General features: G+C 33.6%; 3 protein-coding genes and 1 non-coding gene across 4 annotated transcripts; all 4 read right to left on the reverse strand.

The window, feature by feature from the left end:
* Positions 1 to 799: 799 nt before the first annotated feature.
* LOC125864243 (peroxidase 44-like) lies at positions 800 to 1,863 on the reverse strand. Its single transcript, XM_049544154.1, has 2 exons — positions 1,645 to 1,863; positions 800 to 1,564 (listed from the first exon to the last, which is right to left on the reverse strand). Exons 1-2 carry the CDS (start codon positions 1,858 to 1,860, stop codon positions 800 to 802), a joined length of 981 nt encoding a protein of 326 aa, XP_049400111.1. The 5' UTR covers positions 1,861 to 1,863.
* A 5,238-nt stretch (positions 1,864 to 7,101) lies between these two features.
* Positions 7,102 to 8,164, reverse strand: LOC125864244 (peroxidase 44-like). Its single transcript, XM_049544155.1, has 2 exons — positions 7,946 to 8,164; positions 7,102 to 7,866 (listed from the first exon to the last, which is right to left on the reverse strand). The coding sequence occupies exons 1-2, from the start codon at positions 8,162 to 8,164 to the stop codon at positions 7,102 to 7,104; spliced, it is 984 nt and encodes a 327-aa protein (XP_049400112.1).
* A 1,185-nt stretch (positions 8,165 to 9,349) lies between these two features.
* On the reverse strand, positions 9,350 to 9,422 carry TRNAK-CUU (transfer RNA lysine (anticodon CUU)). The gene has a single exon. It is a non-coding gene; the product is annotated as a tRNA-Lys (tRNA).
* Positions 9,423 to 9,969: 547 nt separating this feature from the next.
* LOC125864819 (syntaxin-71-like) lies at positions 9,970 to 15,319 on the reverse strand. Its single transcript, XM_049544902.1, has 9 exons — positions 15,030 to 15,319; positions 14,802 to 14,927; positions 11,971 to 12,130; positions 10,929 to 11,014; positions 10,748 to 10,816; positions 10,626 to 10,670; positions 10,482 to 10,544; positions 10,324 to 10,400; positions 9,970 to 10,179 (listed from the first exon to the last, which is right to left on the reverse strand). Exons 1-9 carry the CDS (start codon positions 15,183 to 15,185, stop codon positions 10,164 to 10,166), a joined length of 798 nt encoding a protein of 265 aa, XP_049400859.1. The 5' UTR covers positions 15,186 to 15,319; the 3' UTR covers positions 9,970 to 10,163.
* Positions 15,320 to 16,786: the final 1,467 nt, after the last annotated feature.

Here is a 16,786-nt window from a genome sequence, read left to right on the forward strand (position 1 = left end):
AAAGACTTTCCAGTTTTGTTGGTTCTTCTCGACCCAGTAACTAATTGTGTGTCATCCGTATAGGCCTCAAAATTGGGCCGATGTTGATTCATAACATTGATCCAACAAAAACTTCACCAGAGTTTTATTTCTTCAAGACACAACATTTGATGAAAGTTACGAATGAATATGTTACTTCTTAGGAAAAGGAATTAAGACCTTCAATATACGAAAATCACTACTAAGAATATAGGAACTAGCAACAGTTCTGTAGCTAAACAATAGGTAAACCTATTTAGCGACGGATTAGAAATGGATTATCACAAAGTTCTGTTAGCTACGAGTAAATTAGCGATGAATTCGTAGCTAATTCCAATTTCTTTTTGTTGTAGTAAACTAGCCAGTTAAGCGGCATTATAAACTTAAAACTGCATCTTTGCATCTAAACAAAATATTAAGTTGGATTTTGAACTCAATATCCATGTTTTTACTACATATATTTTTAGCTTTTTCAATTAATTATTGTGTGTTTGTAATTACATAGTTCTTGCATTACATATATATTTCTGTTTTTCTTTATTGCATCGTTTATGCACATTGACGGATCTACTTAGGCCCAAGGTCCAAGGTGTCACGCGACACTGCTTCATCGAAAAAATTTGCTAAATATTTATATATAATTCAAAGACAACAGTAAAAACTGAAATATATATTACAAAGTGACAACTCTTGACCAAGAGAGGCCAAAAAAAAAAGTAGTGAATTTATTATCTACACATATGATAACGCAAATATAAATAAGAATTTGATATTCATTCACTCATTTTTTCGTGATTTTGGGAGGAGGATTAAATGCTCGACAATTTTTTCTGACTTCACCTGATTTCCCCACAAGAACTTGAGTGTTACCTAACTTGATCAATGCATTCGCGAAAGCCTGTTGGAAGGCTTTTGGATTAGAAGCAAAATTCGTCACAATCCCAGCAGTTGATCCATCTGATTCAAGTAACTGATCAATCTTCAATATTCCTTTCTTCAATTTCAGTTGTTTGTAAAAAGAGTTATCAACGACAAATGAAGTGTTTTGATCCAAGAACACAGGCGAGCCACCATTAGCACTACACGTCTTTTTAAGACTAGTAAACAATTTGGTATCCATGCTTCCATCCGCCCTCGATAGCCTATCCTCTTGAATAAAACTACAATGTGTAATTCCCACTGTGTGGCCACCTAAAAGCGACACCATTTCATTCACATTAAATCCTTTGCTTTGAAAAATTTGAATTGCTTGTGGCACTGTTATACTAGGGCCTGGCAGGTTCACTTGTGATGGGTCTGATACTAGCCCATCGCGCCTGCCAGTGGGTATACTATAGCCCGGTCCTCCAGCTAATGCAACTGCATCTCGAGTAGCTAATGCAATGATGTCTGCACAGGACACTGTATTAGGACATGTAGCTTCTAATTTACTCTTTATTTGATCAATCAACTCGTATCCTCTTACAGATCCATTTGCACCTGCATCTTTTTCTGACTTTTTATTCTTCGTGTTTTTGGAGTCTATCAACAACGATGCATCACAACCCTGAAAATCATACTACACATTATTATAACTTCAAAATTTTATCAAATAATAGCAAAAAAAATATAATAGTTTTTTCTCACCCTCACGAAGCAGTCATGAAAATACATTCTCAGCAATGCTGCTGTGATGGTACGATCCGATGAAAACCGGGTTCGCACCGTATCTCGAACTATGGTTTCTGCTGCTGGACATCTAGCTTTAGTATTGTAGAAACCAACTTGAAGTTGAGCAGATACGATTGTTGCTAAGTGCAGAGTAATACAGAAGAAAAACAAAAATAATATCTTCTTGTCCATCTTAACAAAATAATATCAGATTTAAGGTTTGATAATGGGCAAAGAAGCCACAGCATTTATATATAGCTAGTACTTGATGTGATTCACTTTTCATTTTAGTCTGTCTGACATATTTCTGTATTAAGTAACAATTTAACTTTAAAATATCTATTTTATCCTTAATGAAATTATTTATAGTCACACAAATATCTATCACTTGTTTTAGACCAGATATTTCGAAAGTCTTTCTTTCTTAAACTATGTGTGAAATCAAACTAATTCATATAAAATGGAACAGAGAGAGTATTGTAATTTATTTGGAGGGTAAAGGGGAATGATGTGGTAGGCCACTAAGAGGTTAGAGGTTTGGAAGTCAAAGCTTTACTCGGATGCACGTCTTGTTATTGAATATAACTAATACTAGTTCTGACCTATGAAAAAGCACTAATGTGTGTTTACCTTGTATCAGTAGCTAATAGGAGTACTTAAAAAGAAAAATAAAATACGTGTGAGTTCAATTTGAAAAATACCACTTGAACCTTGGAGTCAATGTGTAGGATCTCGTGCTTGCACATGCTCAATATATGTTTTTTTTTTTTGTTTCAATTGATGTGATATATTTAAAATTTGGAGAGTTTATTAAATTTTAATATAATTTTTAGATTTTTTAAGTTGTTAATTAATTATTCTGATTTATCATATTTTTTACATAATTTTTAAAAAATAATATATGTTACGTTATTCCCTCAGTATCAAGTTATGTAGTGCCAATAGAATTTCGAAAGTCAATTAAATTTTTTTATGTCTTTTAAATTTTTAAGTTGTTAATTATTGTGATTTATATTAATTTTTTACGTCGTTTTTTATAATCTATGTTACTTTCTCTAACCCAATTTATGCGGTAATCACGAAATTTCGAGAGTCAGTCGAATGTTTTAATTATATGTCTTTTTAAATATTTTAAGTTAGTTATTTTATTATGATTTATAGTACTTTTTACGTAATTTTTAAATAATATATGTTTCTCCCTTTGTTAATTAATGTGGCACAGATAGAATTTCAAGAGTCAACCAATTTTTTAATTTGTTTTTAAACATTTCAAATTGTGGAATTTACACTACTTTTTACGTTGTTTCTAAATAATATATGTACTTTCTCTATCTCATTATATGTGACACCGATAGAATTTAAAGTCAACCATTTTTTTTAGGGAAAAAGGACAAATATACCCCCGAACTATCGTAAATGGTATACAGTCCGTCATACTTTTGGGATATTGGTGCCCCTGCCGTCCAAAAACTAGAGCATATATACCCTTTATACTAGCGGACATACACGTGTCATAATCTTATCCACCGATCCGATATTTATCAATGGATAAGATTATGCCACATGTCCCTATTTAGTCTTCCGTTAGAGTGAAGGGCATATATATGCTCTAGTTTTTGGACGGCATGGGCACCAATGTCCCAAAAGTATGACGGAGGGTATTTGCATACCATTTACGATAGTTCAGAGATATATTTGTCCTTTTCCCCATTATTTTATGTCTTTAAAATATTTAATTAAGTTGTTATTCATCGTGATTTATAATACCTTTTCCACAATTTTTGAATACATAAAGAACTAAACAATAATGCAAGCAAATTAGAACAAGAAACCACTAAAAAATTATCATACTGCCCTTGAAGTGCCAAAGTAGGTATGTTGACTTGTTGCCTACTTGGTTCAGACGAAGTAGATAGATCAAATGAATGAAATTCATGTGGCTCTTATGCCACTTTTGATGGTCTCGAGTGTAACGACCCTCTTAGTCGTTTTATGTATTTTAATTATTATTTTTATATTAGCCCTTTTTAGTAGTTTTTCTAAATAAGTTATGACTTACAAGAATGAGTGGAATAATTTTCAGATTTAATAAAAGATTATTTTGTTGCTAATAATAATAGAAAAGGAAAATAAATAAATAAATAATAAAAGGAAAAAAGAAATAAAAGGGTAAATGTTACTGACTGTTGTGAACAACAGCAGTTCGCTAGCGCAGCCGAGAAAAAGAAATAGAAAGGGTTGGAATACTCACCTGCGCCGTCGACAAGAGCATTCAGGTGAGAATTGTATCTCCAAATCTAGTGATTTTACAATTTAAGGCTTAGGCGAGAGAACAAACATATTGCATTCACGTTAATGAAGTAATATGATAGTGGGATGGCAGGAGATTGTTGTTGCTGTGTATATTATTAGATAGGATTCAATTTTTAATAGTTAAATAGTGGTTAATAATGATTGGCAAGACCTTAGTCTAATGATTAGGTAATAATGGCCTAAATGATTGGAAGGAATATTGGTGGTGAATTGATGATTTCATGTTGTAACTTCCAGCGAATGAATTGAGGATTCACAAACTTTATTCGTCTTGGATATTTTGTTCTTTATCCGTATACTTATTATATTATAATTCAAGTTTTGCTATACTGAAATAAGTAATTAAATATAATGGTATAAACTTATATGAATACCATTAGGTTGATATAAAGAGAAATTGGAACCTAACCCTAGATTTGAAATTTGGAGAAAATTGAAGAGTTGACATGTTATTGGCATCAAGATTAGGAATTTGATTATAACCCATGGGTCCCGGACTGAGAGACAACGGGTGTGTATCATTAGGTCAGACATGCATCACTATACTTGACATTACCTTTCATTGCATTGCACATTTTTATTATTGATGAACTTGATCTTGTGTGTTGCTGATCTTGTGAGTGCCTTTCTGTGAAACTTGTTATTGATGAATATTGAGTTGTTATTGAGAATATATAATCTGTTAGAGTGTTGTTGTTGAGTTGTATGCTTTGTAAACTGTGAATTGTTAGGTTGGGTTGGTTTTATGCAGGTTGTAGTTATGGAGGTTAGGATGGGGTGTAAGGAGTACCCGTATTCTGTTCCCTTAGCTTGTGTTTAGAGGTTTGTTTGTTGAGTACCGTGTGGTTTGGTACTCACCCCTTGCTTCTACAATCTTTTGTAGGTTACAAGCCCGGATCTTCGTAATACCTTCAATTATCTTCGTTTCCGAGGCTTTCTGTGGAGATCTGAGAGGTAGCTGTTTGTCATCCCAGCGAACCTTCTTACTCCTGTTTATGATTTTGTTTTTACTTGAAAGACAACATCATTTGAGACTTGCATATTTTATTTCAATTCTAGTATTTACATAGAGGCTTGTGCACGTGACAACCAGGTTTTGGGGATTGAATTAAGTTGACTTGTTTTCGTAATAGTAATTGTTATTGAACTTTGCTTTATTTCCGCATTTTATAGAAATGATTGGATTTTAGGCTGACTTGTCTTGGTGGAATACGACGAGTGCCATCACATTCATTTTTGGGTTGTGACACGGACGAAATCGATGGAAAAATATTAGATCGATGACCGGGTAACCACTTAGAACTCCCTCTTATTATATAAGAGAATATATTAGCTATCAATCTACACTATATTAAAACTTAAAAGCATGAAGCCCTTAGAAATGTTATTTGAATTTTTTGCCCTATATTTAAAGATTCTGTTTTAGACAAAAAATAAAACCATTTTTTTAATTATTTCTTTAATTATTATATCATTAATTTAATAATATTAAATATTGACTATAATAAATATAATAAAAATTAAATGGTGAAGATCTTCTTGTTATTGTTAAATTCCTACTTAGAGAATTTTTTCCCAACTAAACTAGACTTGATAAAAAAAAAATAGTCAAAAAACATCTAAAATTATAGGCAAAAAAGTTTCAAAAATTATCCCCAAAAAATTAGTCAAAAATCGTCCAAAAAAATAGAAAAATGTAGTTAAAAAAATGTCGAAAAAAGTTCAAAGATAGGCAAACTGAGAATATCACTATATTCCTTTTAAATGGCCCCTAAATGCTAAAAGATGACGTAAATCGTGGTGATGTTTTACGTATTGTTCCCAGATCACTACGGAGGGACCCCGTAAATGTTTTAGAAAAAGAGTGCTTTGAAACGTCACCAGAGTTTTACTTCTTCAAGACACATATTTGATGAAATTTACGAATGAATTATATGTTACTTCTTAGGAAAAGGAATTAAGACCTTCAATATAAGAAAATCACTACTAAGAATATAGGAACTAGCAACGGTTCTGTAGCTAAACAATAGGTAAACCTATTTAGCGACGGATTAGAAATGGATTATCACAAAGTTCTGTTAGCTATAGGGGTGGGCATGATATGGTATGATATCGTAATTTTGGTATTCGGTTTTTAAAACATTATACCATTACCATATCAATTTAATTTGATAATTTGAAGTTCGGTTTCAGTACTCTACGGTATGGTATACATCGGTTACCATAGTTTGTTCAACTTTTACTAATATATACTCATATAATAGAGATGACTTTGACAATTAAAAAAATGTCTCAATTTTATCATACTAACACATTTGACATACACGTGTAGAAATATATATATTCAAAATAAAGTACAAACAACTCATTTTGTAAATCAATTAAATTTTAATCAAAATAGAGTAGTCAAAGTTTCAACTCCTAACATTTAGTTTATATTAATACTAAGTTGTATATTTGTTAGTATTTTAATAATATATATACACTTCAGTATGATATTTGATATTTCAATATATTATTTCTAAATATCAAATACCGTACGAATACCAAAAAAAATATATACCATAATACCAAAATCATGGTATTAAAAATTTCAATATGATATAGTAATTCGATATATACCATACCATGTCCACCCCTAATTAGCTACAAGCAAATAAGGTATGAATGCGTAGCTAATCCCAATTTCTTTTTATTGTAGTGAACTAGTCAGTTAAACAGCATTTTAAACTTAAAACTGCATCGATATCTCTGCATCTAAACAAAATATTGAGTAGGATTTTGAACTCAATCTGCATGTTTTACTGCATATATCTTTAGTTTTTTCAATTAATTTTTGTGTGTTTCTTGCATTACATATATACTTCTGTTTTTCTTTATTGCATCATTTATGTACAGGGGCGGATCTACTAAGGCCCAAGGTCCGAGGTATCACGTGACACTGCTTTATCAGAAAAAATTGCTAAATATTTATATATATTTGAAGATAGTAGAAAACAATTGAAAGATATATTACAAAGTGACAACTCTTGACCAAGAGAGGCCAAAAAAAAAAGTAGTGAATTTATTATCTACACATATGATAACGCAAATATAAATAAGAATTTGATATTCATTCACTCATTTTTTCGTGATTTTGGGAGGAGGATTAAATGCTCGACAATTTTTTCTGACTTCACCTGATTTCCCCACAAGAACTTGAGTGTTACCTAACTTGATCAATGCATTCGCGAAAGCCTGTTGGAAGGCTTTTGGATTAGAAGCAAAATTCGTCACAATCCCAGCAGTTGATCCATCTGATTCAAGTAACTGATCAATCTTCAATATTCCTTTCTTCAATTTCAGTTGTTTGTAAAAAGAGTTATCAACGACAAATGAAGTGTTTTGATCCAAGAACACAGGCGAGCCACCATTAGCACTACACGTCTTTTTAAGACTAGTAAACAATTTGGTATCCATGCTTCCATCCGCCCTCGATAGCCTATCCTCTTGAATAAAACTACAATGTGTAATTCCCACTGTGTGGCCACCTAAAAGCGACACCATTTCATTCACATTAAATCCTTTGCTTTGAAAAGTTTGAATTGCTTGTGGCACTGTTATACTAGGGCCTGGCAGGTTCACTTGTGATGGGTCTGATACTAGCCCATCGCGCCTGCCAGTGGGTATACTATAGCCCGGTCCTCCAGCTAATGCAACTGCATCTCGAGTAGCTAATGCAATGATGTCCGCACAGGACACTGTATTAGGACATGTAGCTTCTAATTTACTCTTTATTTGATCAATCAACTCGTATCCTCTTACAGATCCATTTGCTCCTGCATCTTTTTCTGACTTTTTATTCTTCGTGTTTTTGGAGTCTATCAACAACGATGCATCACAACCCTGAAAAAAGTACTACACATTATTATAACTTCAAAATTTTATCAAATAATAGCAAAAAAATATAATAGTTTTTTCTCACCCTCACGAAGCAGTCATGAAAATACATTCGTAGCAATGCTGCTGTAATGGTACGATCCGAAGAAAACCGGGTTCGCACCGTATCTCGAACTATGGTTTCTGCTGCTGGACATCTAGCTGCTTTAGTATTGTAGAAACCAACTTGAAGTTGAGCAGATACAATTGCTGCTAAGTGCAGAGTAATACAGAAGAAAAACAAAAATAATATCTTCTTGTCCATCTTAACAAAATAATATCAGATTTAAGGTTTGATAATGAGCAAAGAAGCCACAGCATTTATATATAGCTAGTACTTGATGTGATTCACTTTTCATTGTAGTCTGTCTAAAATAGAATGACATATTTCTATATTAAGTAACAATTTAATTTTAAAATGTCTATTTTATCTTTAATGAAATTATTTGTAGTCGCACAAATATCTATCAGTTATTTTAGACCAGATATTTCGGAAGTCTTTCTTTTTTAAACTATATATGAAGTCAAACTAATTCATATAAAATGAAACAGAGGGAGTATTGTAATTTATTTGGAGGGTAAAGGGGAATGATGTGGTAGGCCACTAAGAGGTTAGAGGTTTGGAAGTCAAAGCTTAACTGGGATGCATGTCTTGTTATTAAATATAACTAATACTAGTTCTGACCAATGAAAAAGCACTAATGTGTAAACATCTTCTCAGTAGCTAATACTAACAAAAATAAAATACAATTTGAAAAATACTAGTTCAACTTATATCTATTTAATATGATCAGGGAATAACATTCAGATGTTCAGAAGTCAGAACAATAAAAATTATTGACTAACTAACCTACACGAAAAACTGAGAAAATCTACATTTTAGTTTTTCTAATTAGAAAACATATTGCAAGAATTATTATAAGTTGAAACTAGAGATTATTTTCTTTTCTTCAAAAATCACTCATTTTGTTTTAATTTATGTGGCATCTTTTGAATTTCGAAAGTTAAACTTTTAAATTTTGATCATGCATGAATTTGAATATATATATATATAATAAAATCATTTTCGAAGTTATAGATCATCATAAAAGCAAATTTGATAAGTTTAATTCAAGCTCCAACGATAAAAAGTTTTGATCATATCAATATGTTTGACCTACTACTTGAGTGTTAACTAGGGTAATCATGATTCGGCCCTAACGATTGTATTTATTATCAATTTATTAATTACATTATTGTGTATAATTAGAATTATACATTTTGAAGCTATTCCAACCATCTCAATTTGTTTTCGGTATCTGTACAGTTCAGTTATTTAAACAATCACCCAAAAAAATTGTCATGAAGTCAAATGTGAATATGTGAAATTATCCATAATATAAGTATAATAATAACAAATACTAAAAATTTATTCTAATTTTGTTTTAGCTAAATAAATAATAATCTCAAACGCCCACCGTGGGGCTCGAACCCACGACCACAAGGTTAAGAGCCTTGCGCTCTACCAACTGAGCTAGACGGGCTAGATATTTTTCTAAATGGACAAACTGTTCTTTTTTAACTAGCAATAGGATTAAAGTATTTTATTTTGTGAGCATTAGCTAACTTTCTATTCACAATCCTTAAATATTTGTAAGCTTGATGATATAGTTATCTAGCGAAAAGGTTGTAAAGTACAAACATGTTCCAAAACATGATTTTTCTTTTAAGTTGATAATCCATTGAAAATAACTTTTTCACCCAAAAAAGATAGGAATAAAGTTTAGTTTGCATACATCAAGTAAGCTGTTGTCATAATTAATAAATGTAATGTATATGAGAAAAAACAACTATCTATGCAAATTCGTACCAAAATACATTTGTCAAGTCTTCAAAGAGTCAAATAGTGACATTTATGTAGGAATAAAGTATGCGTGTATATCGAATATGTTGTCGTAATTAATAAATATAAGAAGAAAATATGTTCACACACTGAAAACTCATTTGTTTAAGTCTCCAAAAAATGTAGTAGTGACATATATAAAGGTAGGTTTAAAATATGTGTACATCAGATAGAAAACCGGAAATTCATTGTCCAAAGATAGAAAACAACAATAACTTCATCTCAATCTCAAACGAGTAAAACACACAAGCAAGTAGAATACAAATGCTAGGCTTAATCACCGATAATAACTTGTTATACATGCATACACACACCGAAAAAAACTAAAATGAATCATGAAGGCCAACATACAAGTCGATCCAACAGGCACTAAAGCGGAGTTTTACTTCTTCAAGACACTGCAATTGATGAGAGTAACCAGTTAGCTAGGATCTTTACACTAGTATAAACTATGAAAATGATCAATGGGGCTGACAGTCTTGATTGTTGACATTATATGATGAAATGATGAAAAAAGGACAAGACATAATCTGGAAACTCACTTGTACAAATATGCTGCAATTCCAAGAATGATGCACAACAAAATGATGTCAATGCAAAAGTTGCGACTAGATCTCAGCTGGAAAACAACCAAAGCTCATGAGTAATCCTTGTGTGCAGATCACTTACTGCAACCGAAGAGAGCGGTAATTCAGTTTACCTGGTTAACTGTATGCTTAAGCCTAACGTTGGTATTCTTCAAGTCCGCGGTAGCTCTGTCCACCTATTGAGAAGTCAAACCATATCAATTTTAGCTATGATTCTTTCCATATCAACTATTACAAAAACCAATAAAGTTACCAACCTTTGCGTCAATCTCATCCATCAGAGGAACTTGTCTATCCAACTCCTGCATGCATTGCATCGTATCTTTAGTGCCTATGTCAATTGGGATGATACAAAATAGAAATCATAAATGCAGCAAACCTCGTTCATATCGCTGGCCATGTTCTTCAAAGTATCCAATCCTTCTGCTATGACATCCAAACCTTGGTCCTGTGCAACATGCAAAACTAAATCTTAAACATGGTCCAGGAAGCAGCAAAGAAGCGTAAACAGAAACCTAATTCAAAAAAATTCATGATAAACTACCCCAAAAAACACATGCCTGTCTCATTTTTCGCATTTCATACTCTTGCTTGAATTGACTTGACTCTTCAGTTTGTTGGAAATATTCTTTGTCAAATTGTCCATCTGTAAACAAAGCACACTCTGTAAGTGAATAACAATCAACGGTAGCCTACAAGAATGAATACTTTCAAGTCATAAATTGTGTTGTTAAAGGCCCATTTAGTCGCACTTAAACCCTGAAGCTAGGTGAAGCTCAGGTTAGGTGGCTCGCCTAGGTTAGCAAGCGCTTCAGCACAGCTATGAGCCTTATCAATCGTAATAGGCTCTATGTTGAAGAGGGTCGCACTGAACAATAAATATAACTGAAAAAGCTAGACTAATTGTTAAAGAAATGTTATGAGTGAATATGTTACTTTGAAGAAAGCCACTACTAAGAATATAGGAACTAACAACAGACAAATTCTGTAGCTAAACAACAAAGCCCGTCGGAAAACCTATTTAGCGACGGATTAGAAATGGATTATCCCAAAGTTCTGTTAGCTACGAGAATATCTGTGATGGATTCGTAGCTAATTCAAATTTTTTTTGTTGTAGTGAACTAGTCAGTTAAGCTGCATAAGAAACTTAAAACTGCATCTTTGCATCTAAACAAAATATTAAGTTGGATTTTACCTACATGTTTTTACTACATATAATTTTAGTTTTTTTTCAATTAATTTTTGTGTGTTTGTAATTGTTTTGATGTTCTTGAGCTGAGGGTCTCTTGGAAACAGCCTCTCTACCTCCACGAGGTAGTGGCAAGGTCTGCGTACTATTTACCCTCCCCAGACCCCACCTAGTGGGATTTCACTGGGTTGTTGTTGTTGTTGTTGTTGTGTTTGTAATTGTATGTTTCTTGCATTACATATATACTTCTACTTTTTCTTCATTGCGTCTTTTCTTTCAGAAGTTCGTGCTTTAATTGTGGTCACTTAGAGCCCCAGCAGACCTTGGGCACTTTTTGTCGTTGACGACACTAAATACACATGCAGAGAACAACTTACAGGAAGACCAGTCAAATGGCAGAAATTATCAATCACCTGAATCAAATTTAATTTCCGTGCGAGAACCTGAAGCCCTCCATCCTCCAGATTGTTTGGGTGGAGCTGCAGAGCCATCTGGTATGGCATTTATTCTATCTGGCAGTGCAAGAACCAAATCATTACGGGCAGCAAGTTCTTCACCCGAAAGACCTTTGACCTGAAATTGAGGGTTTTTAGTACCAAGGCAACTATTTAGTCCCACAGATTACCATATAATCCCAGATTCACTCTTTTGGTAGGGAGGCCCAAGGGAGAGCACAAAAAGGGTAGCGAACACTGCAAGAGATATCAGTTATCAAGTATGAAGTAACTGAAAAGAAGATGAACAGAGTTCGAAGTATCAAATACCAAAGAATTCTAAGCTATACATTAGTTTCTCCTTGCCGTTGAGTCCTTGTTTACTCTATAAATGAAGCAAGCTGCTAGCGCCAGTTTTGCAGATCAAGGTTAATAACTCAGACACGCCTGTCAAAACTGAGGCAGATACCCACTTGTAATGATACAATACGAAGCACAGACTCATAAAGAGAAATGCTCTAGCATTAATAAGTAGAGGTAGAATAACACAAGTTCACCTATTGGTCCTTATTTGCCCTACAAGGGAAATATGCTGCAATGACTTGGTTAAGAAACGTGTATGAGGCTAGACACTAGAGCATCAAGATCCACAACCTCATTTGGTAATGTCTACCCCAACCATCTCTAGATGAGTCTCAAATTTTTCTCATCAAATACTCGAATACAATCAAAAGCTTCTTGGTTTGTTTTGGGAGGGGGTGCATTCTCACTTCTATCTATCTAATTATTTTTGGATATACACATGGAGGCTCTCAAACTATTAATCCCTCAATCTGATGGAATACCATTGATTCAAAACCTCTGAATCCAGTGGTTTGGCACTTTATCACACACACTCCCATACTCAAGTCACTTTGCTCAATATCTTCCTAATTATCTTTAGTTAACTTTTATGTAGATGGACATGAAATCAGAAAACAATTGATGATAAGTAAAAATACAAAATCCCCTGAACGCTATATAATGTATGTGCAAATATTTATGTTGCTTCAATCTAACCAAGGAAAACAAAAAAAAGAAAAAAAAATGATTGAAAGGACCATATTTGTTTTCTTTCGTAATAGGATTGAGCAATATTAGAGTTTTCTCAGTCTCTTTTAGGCAACTGAGTTTGTGCTCTACTTCCATTCTTGTCTCAGCCCTCTTCATCTCACTCTCCCACTCCCTTAAACTCTAGTTCCCACTTCCCATTAGCTTGACCGTTGACGGCCTTCTCTCAGATTGTTCTTGGAATTTCAAGCAAATGCCGAGTCAACAGTCCAATGCAACATCACCTCCATCTCTCTTTCCCCACCTACTCTTTTTATCTCTCTCTCATAGATATAGTTCTCTTCCTTAAGACTGAAGTGAGGAAACAGTATGACCATTTGCATTTTTTGTTTATATACTCTTGAATTCCAACCTATCTCCGGATCGAAAATAAAAATCACACTAACCAAAAGAACAAACTGAAATAAACAAAGCAAACTCCAATTGAGGAACCAAGCGATAGTGTAAGATAATAGAATAACTGAAAACTAACTGAATGAACAACCTTATTTTCTAGGCTTAACGAAGTATTTTAACAAAATCTGAAATAGGGAAGCCCGAAGCAGTACATGAACACGATTGTCATCAACAAGTGACATGGTTTCAGTAATTTGAATTGTTAGACTCGTGTAAGATTTGGTGAGCCTTCTATTTTTCTTACCTATTGGACAGCCAAATTTTGATTTAGCAACGTTTAACATGGTATAAAGTAACACTTAAAGTATATCACTCCAAAGGTAAAGCAAAGAATGCAAATTTGGAAGGTAGTCATGTACTCAACCACAAAACAACACTAAGCTTTAGGGGCATCAGGCTAATAGAACGGAAAATTGCAGATTCCTTGAGTTCATGTGGGTTTTCCATTTGAAATAACTACGGGCTATGTTGCTCGGACTCTTCAAAAATGTCAACGGGTGCGTGTCGGGTTCTCCAAAAATACACTTCGGATTCTCCAAAAATACACTTCGGATTCTCCAAAAGAAGTGTATTTTTGGAGAACCCGACACTGGTGCGGCATCAAAAGTGATGAGTCCATGCAACTTGGACTACGGGGATCCAAATTATAGGACATTTTGTTGCTGAATAGGATAGGAGAACTAAATCCTATAACTTTTGGGCCTTTGTTACGTAAAATAGAATCGTAATGCCTTGCATCAAAACCTGGTGCTCATACTGTCGATCAAACTCCCTATTGCTATCCATTTTTCTTTTTGATAAGGACTATCTATCATATTCTTGAACCATTAAAGGGGGAGAAACGAATATCAAAGACAGTGTTAATAATTACACAACTTCCGGCGTAATAGGTAACACCCTCCACCGCAATGCCCCTTTTTCTACAAGTATGCAGGCTGATCAACACACATCCCCTCCGCAAAGCAAATGACCCAACAATACACTATAACACTGTCAGTCAATCAATCAACTACAGTGTAGTAAAAAACTTGTTGCGATCAACTATATGAATCCTATATACCCATTCTCTTTATAATTCCTCACAGATCTTTCCTTAATCTCACTTTTCACCCCATCCCTCCCAGATCTTTCTTTAATCTAACTTTCTATCAAAATCCAGAGCCAAATCAACCAAATTAACATAACCCTTAAATATTCCACAGAACATCAACAAAATCCAAGTACAATATAACCCATCAGCAAAATTCAACACAATTACACAACCAAATCAGCTAAAAACAAAAAATTCAAAACTAAAACCACACCTTTCTCACAGCCAATCTCTGCAATTTCGGAACCTCCTCGAGTAACCTCGCTTTAGTTCTCCGAATCTCAGCATTGATTGCCACAACAGATGCCCTATTTTTCTCATTAGAAGCTGTTTCCGCTTTCTGTAACCGCACAAAAAGATCTTTAAATCCTCAATTGTCCGAAACTAAACCCTAAAACACAAACCCACAAAAGAAAAAGTAAAAAAGATCACTTTTTTAAACCTGAAGAGCCGTTTCTATGTCGGATTCAACTGAAGAATAGAGACGAGCGAAGGCATCGTCGCCGGCAACGTTGGAATCCTTTTGCTTATCGATGTCGTACTTGTCGTATTTCTTACAGATCGAGTCTACCCTTGTGAGAATATCAATTACACTCATTGTTCTTCTTCTTCTTCTTCAACCTCTGTGAAGATTACAGTTTTCTCCGATCAAGAAATAATACAGAAGAGGAATTTTACTTTGCAGATGGAGAAAACAACACTTCATAATACAGACTGGAGATTTTGAAAAAAAATATATTATTACAGGGTTTTTTTGGGTTTTTTTATTATTATTATTTAAAGGAACAAATAGTATTCAAATTAATTTCTATAGTGTTAATATTTTTTTTAAAATGAAGAATTTAAATAAAATACAACTATTTTTAGTACTTTATTAATAAAAACAAATGTATATTAGTATATGATGGTTGGTGGTTGCGATTGCTAATAATAACAATGGTTGTTGTGACCATTCACGAAGAATCGAGGGTGACGATGGCTGATAATTTATAGCGATAATACATATATTGGACCTTAAACTTGGCTTCAAATTTTAACTTTGACCTCCAACTTTCAAAGTGCACAAATAGACACTTTAACTATCCAACCTTTTAATAAATAAACACGCGTGTCTTACCTGGCAAAACGTGTGACGTGCACGCATTTTGCGCGAGTGAGAAGTAATTTTTAGGCACACAACAGTGAAAAAAATGCTGAAATGACAATTCTACCCTTAATTTTTTTTTTTTTTTAGTTCTAAAATGGACGTGTAAAGTGTTTAATTAGTTGACAGCCATTGAGTGGCTCACTAATACACGTGGCAGCGATTGCATTTCACGCTCTTGGCTCCAAAAATCGCGTGTTTATTTATTAAAAGGTTGGATAGTTAAAGTGCTTGTTTGTGCACTATGAAAGTTGGAGGTCAAAGTTAAAATTTGAAGTCAAGTTTAAGGTCAAATATATGTATTATGCCATAATTTATATATAGGATATATATATAGGTAGTGATTAGTGGTGATAATGGTTGATGATAGTTGCTAGCAATGACAATGGTAGTTGGTGACGACAATTTATAATTTGGCATAATACATATACATGATCTATAACTTGGTTTCAGCGGACAACTATGTCCTCCAACTTTGAGTGTGTACAAGTAGACACTCAAACTTGTATAAAATTGAACAAGTAGACACACGTGTCCTACATGATATAATACACATAAGACACAAAATTGTCATGTATGACGAATGTGTCTATTTGTTTAATTTAAGGGAAAAAGGACAAATATACCCCCGAACTATCGTAAATGGTATACAGATACCCTCCGTCATACTTTTTGGACATTGGTGCCCCTGTCATCCAAAAACTAGAGCATATATGCTCTTCACTCTAACAGAAGACTAAATAGGGACATGTGGCGTTCGATATTTAATAAATGTCGAGTTGGTGGATAAGATTATGACATGTGTATATCCGTCAGTATAAAGGTATATATGCTCTAGTTTTTAGACGGCAGGGGCACCAATGTCCCAAAAATATGACGGAGGGTATCTGCATACCATTTATGATAGTTCGGGGGTATATTTGTCCTTTTTTCCTTAATTTTATACAAGTTTAAGTGTCTGCGTGTGCACACCCAAAATTAAAAGTCATAGTTGTCAGTTGACGCCAACTTAAGGATCATATTTATGTATTATGCCTTATAATTTTGATAAAAGG

This window comes from Solanum stenotomum, chromosome 5 (assembly GCF_019186545.1).
Source record: "Solanum stenotomum isolate F172 chromosome 5, ASM1918654v1, whole genome shotgun sequence".
Classification (NCBI taxonomy): domain Eukaryota; kingdom Viridiplantae; phylum Streptophyta; class Magnoliopsida; order Solanales; family Solanaceae; genus Solanum; species Solanum stenotomum.

Bases quoted from the DNA above. Each gene is read 5' to 3' on its own strand.
- LOC125864244 (XM_049544155.1), bottom strand. From the start codon at position 8,164: ATGGACAAGAAGATATTATTTTTGTTTTTCTTCTGTATTACTCTGCAC. The intron at 7,867-7,945 runs GTGAGAAAAAAC...TACTTTTTTCAG, and splicing joins TTCATGACTGCTTCGTGAGG to GGTTGTGATGCATCGTTGTT.
- LOC125864243 (XM_049544154.1), bottom strand. From the start codon at position 1,860: ATGGACAAGAAGATATTATTTTTGTTTTTCTTCTGTATTACTCTGCAC. The intron at 1,565-1,644 runs GTGAGAAAAAAC...TATGATTTTCAG, and splicing joins TTCATGACTGCTTCGTGAGG to GGTTGTGATGCATCGTTGTT.
- LOC125864819 (XM_049544902.1), bottom strand. From the start codon at position 15,185: ATGAGTGTAATTGATATTCTCACAAGGGTAGACTCGATCTGTAAGAAA. The intron at 14,928-15,029 runs GTTTAAAAAAGT...GTGCGGTTACAG, and splicing joins ACATAGAAACGGCTCTTCAG to AAAGCGGAAACAGCTTCTAA. The intron at 10,817-10,928 runs GCATGTGTTTTT...CATGTTGCACAG, and splicing joins AAATGCGAAAAATGAGACAG to GACCAAGGTTTGGATGTCAT.